The 12,941-nt window shown below is 49.9% G+C and overlaps 2 protein-coding genes across 5 annotated transcripts in view; one reads left to right on the top strand and one right to left on the bottom strand.

Moving 5' to 3' along the window:
• CDK5RAP1 (CDK5 regulatory subunit associated protein 1) overlaps window positions 1-12,941 on the top strand; it is a 194,064-nt gene that overhangs the window by 145,996 nt on the left and 35,127 nt on the right. The gene's annotated exons all lie outside the window — the stretch shown is intronic.
• Window positions 1,411-5,214, bottom strand: BPIFA1 (BPI fold containing family A member 1). Its single transcript, XM_023251327.2, has 5 exons — window positions 4,684-5,214; window positions 4,350-4,509; window positions 2,766-2,873; window positions 2,474-2,623; window positions 1,411-1,609 (listed from the first exon to the last, which is right to left on the bottom strand). Exons 1-5 carry the CDS (start codon window positions 4,841-4,843, stop codon window positions 1,513-1,515), a joined length of 675 nt encoding a protein of 224 aa, XP_023107095.1. The 5' UTR covers window positions 4,844-5,214; the 3' UTR covers window positions 1,411-1,512.

The following is a 12,941-nucleotide window of genomic DNA, read 5'->3' on the forward strand; positions in this document are numbered from 1 at the left end:
CAAACTTGCCCTCCAAAGGAAGGGGAGGGGGCTGAGAACCTCAGGCTAGCGTCTGGGGCCTGGGGCCAAGGGGACTCCTTGTGCATTTGTTTGAGTGCATTGGTATCCATGTGTACCTATGTGTGTTGTGTGTGTGTATCCATAGCCGTGTGTCTTTCTCTTTGTAGCTGTGTTGTGGTGCTGTCTGTGTCTCTCCACCTCTGTCAGCATTTCTGTGGACTTCTCTGTGCATCTCTGTGTACCTCTGTGTGGCTGTTTGTCTCCCTTTGGAGATAGTCACTGTTCCAATAGACTCACTGTCCCAAGCCCCCCGCTGTCCCCTGCCAGGAGAAGAGCAGCAGCACCCAAATCCTGGGGATTGGGGAACAGCACTCACCAGTTTGACAGAGGCTGGGTCCCTTCCCGGAAGGCTTAGACCTTGATGACAAATTCCAGCCCATGGATCAGCATGTCTGGAAAATGAAAGAATAACCACTGCAGACCAGAGTGATGATCTCAGTGTGAAGGAGTTCAGAGATATCCCACACTCCCCGGAGGCCTGGGGACGGGCACTGGGAACTCTGGTGATCCCACTAAGCTCGGGTGAAGCTTGGCAGGGCTAACACCTCCTTCCACCAACCAGCTCAGCTGTTTTCAGTGTTGGGCTGCTGGAGGCGGGGGGGGGGGGGGGGCGGGGGGGAAGCAAGTCCTATCCATTGACATTATCTGGATAATTAAAGGCAAAAAAAAAAAAAAAAAAACCCGCAATGGGGAGAGCTGAGGCTGGAAGGATCTGGCTCTCTCCTGTGGTGTGCAGGGATGGGGCTCCTTGGGGGAAAATCGCTGTTCTGGAAAGGGAGAGAGGCCTTGGAAGTGGGTACTTACCAGCAATGGAATGCACCAGGGTGACGTCCAAGTGGCTGAGAACCTCATTGACCAGAGGGCACACCTGACCCAGGGGCAGAGAGAGGCGTTAGGCAAAGTGGCACCTGTAGGGAGGCCCTGGGTGCAGCAGTATCCCGAGGATGGATTCTCTGGGGGAGATTTTCTATCATTTTTCTGTGTCTGAGAGTGTTGGTTCTAAGCAGTCTCACAGATGAATGCTTACACATTCACACGGGCAGAGGGAGAAAAGGGAGGTGTGTACGTGAATCGCCCGATCACATGAGCCAGTGTTCACCGTGTGATAGGACACCTGCTTCTAACTAGAGCTTCTTTGGGAGAGGTGAGTTTCTGGTTATAGGAGGCACCCTAGCATAGGCTGGAAGAGTGCTTGCCTACAGCCCTGGTGAGGGTGGCCTGGGAGCTTCCTGGGGCAGGGGCCAATCCATTTCAGCTGTAGTGTGGACGTGCCCAGGGCCTGGCCCACAGCAGGAACCAATCAATGCATTTTGAAGGGTGGAAAGAAGAAACACAGACAGATGGATCAGCGGACAGGGAGACATATCAAACTGAGGAGTTCAGAAAACCTCGCTCCAGGGGCTTCTTTCATCCTGAGAAGCCCTCTGACCTAAGAATCAGGAGCTGCCACTTTTATTCACTTACCTTGCCCTGTACCAGCTCAGGAAGGACTTCATTCAAGATGCCGCTGAGACTGTCGACAAGGCTTTGAACGGGGAGGGGAGCAAATCTGAAAGAGAAAATCCAGGGGGCAGTGCAGAGGCCTGGGGTTGGTATGGAGAAGGCTTCAGAGGGGCTACTGTGCCCGTGTTGGTCTCAGTACTCCATGACTAAAACGGGGCCTTGTCCACTCACACCCTCATGCAGGTGAACACCGGGGGGTCCAGCCAAAGGGAGTGGCACCCTACACAGCAGTACATACAGTAGGTATGAATAGAATAAGCACACAGTTCCAGCATACAGTAGGTATTCAGTGAGACTTTGTAGAATCCATAAATGGATGAACAGTGCTTAGTACATCGTTGTCATGAGAATTCAACGAGATATGTGTGAAATACAACATACGTGCTCAGTGAATGTTAACCATGATGAGGACGACTTCTGCACATTATGCATGACTCAGTCTCCCCTGTGACAGGTAACTGAAATAAGGAAACCAGGTCGGCTGCATAGCTGTTTTACCCCATACTGGGACAAAGCATTTTCGCACCTGTTGTCTTAGTGGATTCAATCAAGAGCCCCAAAGTGCCTCTGTAGTACGGTGATCTGAGTACGCTGAGACTCTAACTGGGGAGGCACTGTCCATGTTCACACAAGAATCCCTCTACTTCTCCACATGCCCCTCTGGTAGGTGGGCTTGAACTCAGATTTTTGATTGCCTGATCTAGCATAAAACTGGTCAGCCCCACCAAAGAAAAGATAAGTGGCTATTTACCCATCCATCCATCCATCCATCCATCCATCCATCCATCCATCTTCCCACCCTTCCACCCTCCCACTCATCCATACTCCCATTGTTCTGTCTTCCCAGCCATCTGTCCATCATCTCATCAATATTGTTTCTGGGCAGGAGAAGCCACCCCTCTGGCCTCACCCATCAAGCAGAGAGATTTGCAGTCTCCCAGGGGAGTGAGTGCAGTCACCAAGAACCAGGTGGATCTTCCCCTGTTCATTTTTCACAGCTAAAATTTCTGCAGTGATGTTTAGCTTCACAGCCAGCTTTAACAGACTTCCGACCAGGGGCCTGCAGAGGAAACAGTTTGCTGCATCTGTATCTGAGTTGAAAACTCATATCTGTTAGACTCCAACACCCCTTTATGGCTATGCATTGCATCAGGGTCTCCTTTGGTGAGCCACCCTCCCCTTCCCCCTTGGGTTCCACTCACGTATTCACATTGAGGATCATGCCCAAAGGGATGGTGACATAGAGACGATGGCCATCAGGGCTCTGCACAAGTCCTAGTTCCAGGAGCTGGGGATTAGTGATCTTCAGACTGTCCAAGAAGCAACATTGGAAGGAGGAATATTAGCTCCTTCAGCCCCAAATCTGGAAACCACCTTTAATCCAAACTGTACCCATCCCAGAGGAGGAGCTACTCATGAGATGGGATGGGGGAGAAAAGAGGGGAGTCTTGCAGCAAAGGCCACGTGAGTTCTGAGTCACACATCAGTGTTTCCCAGCCTCTGCACTGGGTCAGATCCTAACACACCATGCCCCTCTCTGCATCTCATGTCTATGAGGTATTCCAGGGTGGAGGCTGTGTCTGGATTATATTTGCATCCTGTATACCAGCTCAGAGTCTTACAAAGAAGGGGCCTACTCCATATTGGTTGACTTTGTGGATTGATGAATGGGTGGGAGGATGCATGGGAGAGTAGCTGGTTAGATGGTAGAGAGAATGGACAAATGGATGGATAGATGAGTGGGTGAGTGGATGAGAGTAAGTGGAGTAAGTCCCTCACAAACATTTATGGGTAAGAAGCACTTACTGCTTCTGGTTCCTGCCATAACCGTCAGTGGTGGGTCAATCAACAATGGTCATGATCAGATCAAGGAGCAGGAAGTCAGGGAGAATGGAGAGAGGATGGAAGCAAGACTCTCCTCTGAGCCGATCTTACAACCAGTGTGCCAGGTGATTACATCTCTTCTAATCTCCCTGACAGTTTTTCTCTGTGGGTACTATGATCTCATCTTACAGATGGAGAAACCAAGCCCAGGGAGACTGTGTGCCTTGGTTTCCTATCACCCAGAAAGTACATGGTGCATTTGGAAATCAAACTCAAGGCTATCTGTCTGTCTTCAAGTCAGGGCAAGCGCCTGGGTGGGTAGGAATCTTGGAAATGGCTTTGATACAGCCCTGTCAAGGACCCGGGATTTGCCAGCTCCCTGGCATCAAACTTCCCATTATTGCCGCTTGCTTAGAGAGCTCTCGGGTGTCTCGTGGGAACCCCACATCAGACTGCTCAGTGGACATCCACTGATGACATAATTGAGGAGACTTGCGTCCACTTTCTTGCTTACATCAAGGGCCACCTGTGTTCTGAAGGATCACACAGGTGAGGAGAACAGAATTACCACTGTGTGGTGGGAAAGCCTTGGCTTTGGACTTAAGTAAATTAGAGTTAGAGCTCTTGCTTAGCATCACTCTAGTTGTGTAAGCACAGGCAACTTTCCATGCTTCAGTTTTTCCATCTGTAAACTGGAGATTATTACTTCGACCTGAAAGGGTTGTGAGGGTTATAGATGATGCTGGGGACTCAAGATATGCATCAGGACTGGGAGCAATCCCCGGTTCAGGAGGGCTGGTGTTCCTCACCAGACTGTGAGAAGGCTGTCATGAGTCCTGGCCACATGTTCAGACCACCCTCCCCCCACCTCCTCCTCCAGGGCCACTGCCTGGGGCTCCCAGATCTCCATGGAGGTTATCTGGTGGGGGTGGGGACCAAGGCCCTATTTTATGACTACTCACTCAATGATGTTGTTCAGGACAGGGACCAATGAAGTCACTTTCTCAAGCAGGCCCCCAAGCAGGCCCCCAGAAGTGTCTCCTCCAGTCTTCAGGATGTTCAAGAGTGGAAGGTTTTGTAGAATGCCCAACAGACCCCCAGAGAGCAGGCCACTGCTGAGACCTGGAAATGGGTGTAGGGGTAGGTCCTTGGGGGGTCAAATCTGACAATCCAGATCCTCAGCCCCTCTCTCCCAATCATCCCTGCCTCCCTCCCCACGTTGAACAGTTGGACGCACACACACACACACACACACACACACACACACACCCCTGAAAGAGGTTGTCACAGACTTACCACTTGTTAAGCTTCCAGCGAGATCTGTGGGATGTGGGGCCTGGGGTGGAGTCCCAGCCAAAAGCAGGTTCTGGTCCAGGGGCAAGGGCAGGACTTCCAGCTGGGCTGTGGTATGGGCCAGCAGCCCACAGAGGACAATGAGGCCCCCAGTTTGAAACATCTTCTATCTTGGTATCTGTGGATAGAACAATGGGTCTAATGTAGCCCAGCTACCAGAGAGGAATTACCCACCATCTGCCTCCTGGCTCTCGAACACCAGGAAGTGAATGGCAATAGCTAACAACACTACTCAGCGTTTCCTCTGGCCCAGGCATCAGGGTAGGCACTCCGGACCTGGTAACTGATTTCATCTTAACCATCCCCTAAGATGTGGGAGCATATTACCTGCACTGTACAGATGAGCAGAGGGAGGTCTTGTGAGTGTAGGTAACTTCCCCCAAGGTTTCAAGCACACAGTAGGGGTGGGATTTGAAGCCAAATCTGTCTGACCCAAAGGCCTTAAGTTAAGTGACCATCAGATTTACTCTCCAATTAGGCTTGCTTGCAGTGGCCTGCCCCTAGTTCTTGCTGTCCAGACAAGAGAATGGAAAGGCTGAGGGGCTGAACTGCTTTGCTATTATCCCCAGGAAGTCTTTTGGCCCAGGTCCAGCTTGCGATGGTTTGTGGAAACCCTTTGAAATCACAGAGGTCATGTGGCCATGGCCATCATCTCATCCAGTGCTGGGGAAATCCTGGGGCCATTCAGAGTCCTCATTGCATAAGGAGAATCAAGGGACCAGAGAGCGGTAGTGACTTTCCCAAGGTCACACAGCAAATTGATAGCAGAGTTGTAGTTGGAGATAGGTTTCCGAGCCCCCATCCCCCAAACATACACACTATCTTTTCTACACCTTTCTCTTCTCCCTCAAGCTAACCTGAACAAAATTTGGAGGCAGTCCCTGACATCTGGCTGCCTTTTGGACTATCCCCTCCCAGATATCACCAACCCTGTCACAGAGCTATTTGGCAGCCAGCAAAGGTGTCAAAAGCTGCTTTGGGCAAAATTCCATCAACTGGCTGATGCGGCCAAAGCACCCTCATTGCTGTGGCTGGCTGGAATCGAAAACGCTTTTTGGTCCCAAGAGCCAGTTGTGGCTCTCAAACTTAGATCGCATTCTCTGAACTCTTTTGGGAAACAGACCTTTTATGAATCCAGAGGAAGCCAAGGACCCTAGCTAAGGATGCTGGTCTGAATCCACAATGGCAACCTCAAGTTAACACTCCTGCCGTAGAGATTTTGACTTAGGGTATGAAGAGCACGCTCCTGAGTGAAGCCTATCATGGGATTTCGGCAGTGTGCAATGGCAGCTGCAGCCATACGCTCCCCATCGCCATCACATTCTCTTTACATTTCCACATTCAAACCTTGCATCGATGTTGCTGCCCTCTCAGGGAAGCAGAGTGAATGGCCATTCCCATTCCCCCGAAAATCCCTCTGAAAGAGACCCCCAATGAGTGATCCTAAGTGCAGCCAGCCGGTGCCCACCCCACAGGGAGGAGCCTGGCGGCCCTGCCACCCAGGGCCGCCGAGCGGGAGTGGGACGGGCGTGGGACAGGCAGGTCTCACCTGGGCTTCTCAGAGGTCCTGGCGGCTCTCCCTGCTCTCCTCTCCCCTCGCCTGCTTGCTCCTGCCGAGGAGGTAGCGTCTTTTATAGTGTGCGAATCAGGAAATGTGCGATCAGATGATGGGTTTCTAGATAATTCAGAATTCTGCGATCCGGTGGTGTCTTTCAGGGCTCTCCAAAGTAAATAATTGCCAATCACATTAGTAGGTGGGACACTTAAGCCACTTGATGGACAAGTTAAACAGAGAAAAACTTGAGATGGGGATGTTACTCAAGACTTCATGGTTTCATGCGCAGGGCTGAGGCTGGGGGCCCACGCGCCCAGGTGGCAGATCACATTTGGAACTCGCGAGAGGCAGCCAGCTGGGGCTCGGGAAGAAGCCTCTCCTAATGAGGCTCTTTTCCATTCCTGGTCCAGTTCTTCTCCATTTGGAGGATTCTTGCTCCCAAAGGGTCAGAAGTTTCAAACTGCCTCTGACTTTCCTACACCTGGGGTCTCCTGTTTTCTGGGTCCCTGTTGCACGACGTGCCGGGGGCTACACATCCTCGCCAGAACCCTGGGAGGGAGAGGATGCCGCCCTGCTCCTTTGCACAGTGGGACAAGCGCCCAGACACAGTGAGGATGGGGCAGAGTCAGAATTTCTCTCACTGGACGATCACAATAAAGCAGTGTCGACAGCTGACACTTGCCGCGCTCTTGCCGAATGCCAGCCTGGCATTGTTTTTCATATTCAGCAACCCCATGAATCCTCCCAGGGTGTGGGCTGGGAAGGAGTAGCCCTGTTTTACCAGGGGAGAACCGAGGCTTGGAGTGTGAGTGGACACGTCCAGATTTGCACAGCGGGCACGGGGCCGAGGCCTTCACACTCCAGCCCGTTCTCGGAGTCACTGTGCTGAGGCACGAAGACACCTTCCTCACACTCACTTGTGCATTTTGCTTTCCCACATCTCATGCTCTTATGAAATTTCACTTTTATATCCTGGAAGAGTCTTTCCAGGTTCCCAGGCCTGAAGGATGCTGTGGTATCCTGGTCTCTGCCTTTACCCTTTCTTCTTCCCTCCCCCAAATGAAGTAATAAGGCATCTGTCCCCACCGCTTGGGCCTTTGAATCCGTTTTGAAGATGAAACAGCTGAGTCGTGGAGAGGTCAAGGTCGCAGACTGGTGAGAGCAGCTCTTGTCCTGCAAAACCTAACATCTTAAGAGCAAAAGTAAAAGAGGAGGAGGAAATGCATATTTATTGAGCACTTACTATGTGCCAGGTGCTCTCCCCACCTGAACCTCATCTTCATCAACATCGGTAGGTATTGTTGCCCCTCAAATGTCAGATAAGGAGACTGAGGTTCAGAGAGGAGGACTACTTCCCAGGGACACACAACGAGTGAGTGGTGGAATCAGGATTCGGCCCTGTGAGCCATGCTGCCTTCCTCCAGGCCAGGCCCTCCCTGAATCTGCTCTCACTTCCTGTCAGAGTCTGACTGATGCCTCCAAGGGGCTAGGACCCTGGCTCTGGACTGACATATCCAATGAAACACTTTCTAGACTCTTCCCACAGCTTCTATGTTGTCAGTCGTCCTCAAAGTACCGTTTTTTGTTATCTTGGTACAACTCTTATGGGTTGGGTCAGGTTGTTGCTATCTTTGTGGGGAAACTGAGGCAGATAAGTCGAGGGACTGATTTAAGTTTGTGCGGCTAGTTACTGGACAGTTAACAGCCTCTGGTGTGGATCCAGGAGGCTACATATATTTTATGGCAGAGAGGGGATGGGTCTGGGTGCAGATTGCCCTGATTCAAATCTTGTGACTCCGGGCAAATCACTTTAATCCCTTGAACTTCAGTTTTCTCATCTGTAAAGTGGGAGGATAATATCTACCTCTAGGGCTGTGGGAGATGGTGTCTGGGGAGTTGGCATGAATCTCGGTTCATAAACTCACATGTCTGTGTTTTTCTTTCTAATGTATCTACAGCTTAGTTACCAGTTCAAATGTCAGTTTGCTGGGTAGCAGAAACTTCGCCATTTTCCTCTGGAGTTTTATTTCTGTTCCAGGGGTTTCATTTGTATCAAGTCCTCTAAAGGAGGCTTCCTTGTCCCTATTTTGACTGGAAATGGAGAGATATCCACATGCCATCTGGTCCCCCCTAATTGCCAGGAAAGCTATGCTTCCCTCCCGCCCAGAAGCCCCCCACCCCCTAGATTTAACATTTACTTCTTACTCCTTGTCACTCAGCATAGTTCTTCTGTTTCTCAATTCTTTGGGTCTCAGGCAGAACTGTGGGAGTCCAGCCCAGACCATCTGCCAAGACCCACCTAGACCCTCTCTGGATAATCTTCTTTCCCTGGGGTCCTGTCACCTCTCATGGCTCTGGAAGGGCACAGATGTCCTCTGTTCTTGAATCCAGCACACTGACTAGGGGTTTCTGTTGTCCCTCCTCCAATGCCAAGTTTTGCCTGGGGAGTAGCAAGGGAATTACTTCTTAGAACCCACTAGAACTGTGTTCTCTTCAATTTCTCTTGGGCTTTCACACTCCCCCAACCTGACATGGAGAATTTTCTAGTCTTGGAGGCAGGAAACCTTGCTTCAATTCATTATATATGTGCAATTCTATGCCTTGAGTTTCAAAATTAAAAAACCCAGGCTTGGGATGCCCGGGTGGCTTAGTGGGTTAAGTGTCCGACTTTGGTTCAGGTCATGATTTCACGGTCCGTGAGTTCCAGCCTTGCATCAGGCTCTGTGTTGTCGGTGTGGAGCCCACTTGGGATCCTCTGTCCCAGTCTCTGCTCCTCCCTCGCTCACACACACACTCTCTCTCACTCAAAGATAAATAAACATTAGGAAAAAGCCCAGGATTAAATTTTATTTTATGTATTTTTTCTTTTTCTTTTAATTTAATTTTTTTAAAATTTACATTCAAATTAGTTAGCATATGGTGCAACAATGATTTCAGGAGTAGATTCCTTAATGCTCCTTACCCATTTAGCCCATCCCCCCTCACACAACCCCTCCAGCAACCCTCAGTTTGTTCTCCATATTTATGAGTCTCTTCTGTTTTGCCCCCCCCCCCCGTTTTTATATTATTTTTGTTTCCCTTCCCTTATGTTCATCTGTTCTGTGTCTTAAAGTGCTCATACGAGTGAAGTCATGATTTTTGTCTTTCTCTGACTACTTTCGCTTAGCCTAATACCCTCTAGTTCCATCCACGTAGTGGCAAATGGCAAGATTTCATTCTGTTTGATTGCCGAGTGATACCCCATTGTATATATATATACCACATCTTCTTTAACCATTCATCTGTTGATGGACTCTTTCCATACTTTGGCTGTTGTTGATAGTGCTGCTATAAACACTGGGGTGCATGTGTAAAATTTTAAAAACATTAACCTACAGTAAAATTGGCTTTTTCTCCTTTTGGTGTATAGTTCTATGAATCTTAACGCGTGTAGTTTTATGTAGCCACCGTAACAATCAGGACAAAGAAGAGCTCCATCGTTCCCCAAGCACCCTCCAGCTGCCCTTTTAGTGTCACACCCTCCCCCCACCGGTTGGCAACCACTGCTTTGTTCTCTGTCTCTACCTTTTCATCAAAGTCCCAGGCTTTGGAAACTCACAAGCCTTCTCTTTGCTTCTGTTGGAGTTGCCCTTCCTTGAAGCCACAGGAGCTGCATGTCCCACTGCCCTGGGGAGGGCAAGGGGTATAGGGCATCAGAAACGTGGAAAGTCATGCCGCTAACATTTCAAGACAGTGTTTTCCGCGTTGGTGATGTCAGTGCCTTCCCAAAGTGTTTCTCAGAAACTGTAGGTGGTGCCCTTTGCTTCCCACAAATCAGGGGGGTGCTGGTTCTGTGGCTCAGGAGCAAGATCAGGTTGGAGGCTGGGTTCAAGGGAGATCTTCAGGTGGCCTTGGAAACCCCAGTGGTTTTGTCACAGGGAGCTGGGGGCCCCCACTTTGATGAGAAAACTATATTTGGTTCAGCAGAGTTTGCTTCAAGTTCCACTTACCGTGGAGATTAATTTCCCACCTACCTTTGCAGTTAATGATAATAACTGTTTTTTATGAGAGCCTAGAGCACTACATCATCTCTATACCATCCAGAACAACCCTGTGGGGGCACTGAGGCTCAGAGAACACAGTGACCTGGCGAGGGCCAGCCTAGCTGGGAAGACGTGAAGTCAGACTGTCGTTCTGGGCTGTCCAGCTTCAGTGCTCTTAACTTTGAGGGCAAGTTTGTGTCCCAGATCTTCAGAAAATTCTTGTTCGTGTTCTCTGAAGCCTTCCCACTCCTGAGAAGTCAGACTGCGCTGAGTGCCGAGCCCAGCTTGGCTGATGACTCTGGGCAAGATGCTCTCTCTCTGGCCGCCCTGGTTTCCTCATCTAGAACACGTGGCTGATGACGCCCACCTCCCGGAGCTGTGAGAGGGTTAAATGGGGGAAACAAATGTAGCTTGCAGCCCAGTGTGTGGCGCAGAGTCAGAACTCTGTAATGAAAGGGCGTGAAAATTACAAGGCACAGATAGGACCTGGAGCAAGCTTTTGGCCACTTGGGGCTGAATTTCTGCATAAATCCCCCCAGACCCCATGATCATAATAGAGGCGCATTGTGCAACAAGCTGCCGGCAGAAAACATGATGAGTCCGTGGCTCTATGAACCTTAAAACAAAAAGAAAACAGAATCTGAGAAACCCAAGGAGGCCGCTGGAGGAAGGAGGCCCCTGAGCCACCCCGGAGGGGTCAGGAGGAAGGCAGACAAAAGCTGCCTTCACCAAGGCACCGGGCACCCTCGCTGGAGGATGGGGCCCAGCCCTCTGTTTGCTCTTTGAATCATAAGCAGGAAGCCCCCCTCCCCCAGACTTGAGGCTGTCAAGGGGAATCCTCTGTGTGAATGAACATGGGCGTTTAGGGTTGCAAATCCCCAACGAAGCATTTCGGATTAGGCAGTCTGAATTGAAAGAAGGAGACCTGAGGCTCCCTCACCCTATTCTCATCTCTGAGCTGTTGACACTTCCTTGTTTGAGCTTGTCAATCCAGCCAAACTCCTGTTTCATCATTTTTCCCTCAGTGTGTGTGTGTGTGTGTGTGTGTGTGTGTGTGTGTGTGTTGGGGGGGAGTGGTGTTAAGAGGAAGGGAGGAGAACTGGAGGGGGAGCCACAGTGGTCAAGCGTGGAGTCTGGCTCTAGAGTCTGGCTGCCTGAGCACAGTCGACTTGATCATTTCCTTGCTGTGTGATCTTGGGCAAGTGGCTTTCTCTCTCTGAGCCGCAGGGTCTTCACACATGGATTTGCTGTGATGATTTGATGAGACGCTGAATATAAACTCTGAGCACCAAGCTTGGCACATGCCAAGTACTTAATATATGTGGGCTACTATTATTAATATGTGTGTGTTATTTCCCCTTGATTTCTTTCCTTCCCCTTGGGAGGAGGGCGGGAATCAATATTTCAGAAATGAATAGTCATTAATCAAATAATTAATGAGATAAATGACTTGTTTTTAAAATTTTTAATGTTTATTTTTGAGAGAGAGAGAGAGAGAGAGAGAGAGCACGAGTGGGGTAGGGGTAGAGAGAGAGAGAGAGGGAGACACAGAATCTGAAGCAGGCTCCAGGCTCTGAGCTGTCAGCACAGATCCCGACTCGGGGCTCAAACTCAGGAACTGTGAGATCATGACCTGAGCCAAAGTTGGACGCTCAACCAACTGAGCCACCCAGGAACCCCATGAGCTAAATGACTTTTAATAAGCATTTCCCATGGACCTAGCACATGCTAAACATATTGCAAATGCTTTTTCACATGCTCCCATAAATGTCCTGCATGGTAAATATTTTCTATTTTAAAAATGTTTGTTAAAGTCTAACATGCATAAGAAAAGTGCACATAAGTGAATAGCTCAGTGAATTTTCACAAACTAAACAGCCTCCCCATAAGTGGCATCCAGATCAAGAAGCAGACGTTACCAGGGCTCCAGAAGCCCCCCTTGAGCCCCTCCCAGTCACTAACACTCCCCTCACGGGTAACCACTATCTTGATCTCTGACAGCATGCGTTCGTTTTGCTGTTTTTGAACTTCATATAAATGGGAGACGTAACATGTGCTCTTTGGTGCCTGGCTTTGTTATGTGCACAAGATCCACCCATGTGATTGTGCGTAGTTTAGGTCATTTTCATTACTGTAGAGCATTCCACTGGGAGACTATCCCACGATATTTACCCACTCTTTTGATGGGCATTCAGGGCTTTGCCTCAGGGACTATTATGACCATTGCTGCTATAAGCAGTCTCGTGCACGTCTTGTGGCGTCCACACACGTGTGTTTCTGGCACAGGGCGGGTCTATGTTGCACTCTGTAGCAACCGCCACCTGGGTTTATAACGAGGTGGTGCAATTTACCTCCCACCAGGCAGTGCCCAGGTTCCTGTTGCCCCAGATCCTGTAAGACTTCTATCCCTACTTTGCAGGTGAGGGAGGCCTGAAGGTAAAGTGCCTTGTCCCAAGCACAGTGAGTGGGTCCTGAAACCAGATTCATCCACCACTTAACCACATATATTTGCTGGGCTCACACTCTGTGCCAGCCCTACGCTGGTGGCCAGTGGGGAAGGGGGCATCCGTCACTCTGATGCACATGGTTCATACCCACGTGGAACTTCTCATTTGGCTGAATTG

Source organism: Felis catus, chromosome A3 (assembly GCF_018350175.1).
Source record: "Felis catus isolate Fca126 chromosome A3, F.catus_Fca126_mat1.0, whole genome shotgun sequence".
Lineage (NCBI taxonomy): Eukaryota > Metazoa > Chordata > Mammalia > Carnivora > Felidae > Felis > Felis catus.

What these genes read in the sequence shown, in the direction of transcription:
- BPIFA1 (XM_023251327.2), bottom strand. Translation starts at nt 4,843, where the DNA reads ATGTTTCAAACTGGGGGCCTCATTGTCCTCTGTGGGCTGCTGGCCCAT. An exon ending in ATGATCCTCAATGTGAATAC is followed by an intron (nt 2,624 to 2,765) that starts GTGAGTGGAACC and finishes TTTCCTCTGCAG; the next exon opens with GCCCCTGGTCGGAAGTCTGT. An exon ending in CAAATCTCTCTGCTTGATGG is followed by an intron (nt 1,610 to 2,473) that starts GTGAGGCCAGAG and finishes TTTCTCTTTCAG; the next exon opens with ATTTGCTCCCCTCCCCGTTC.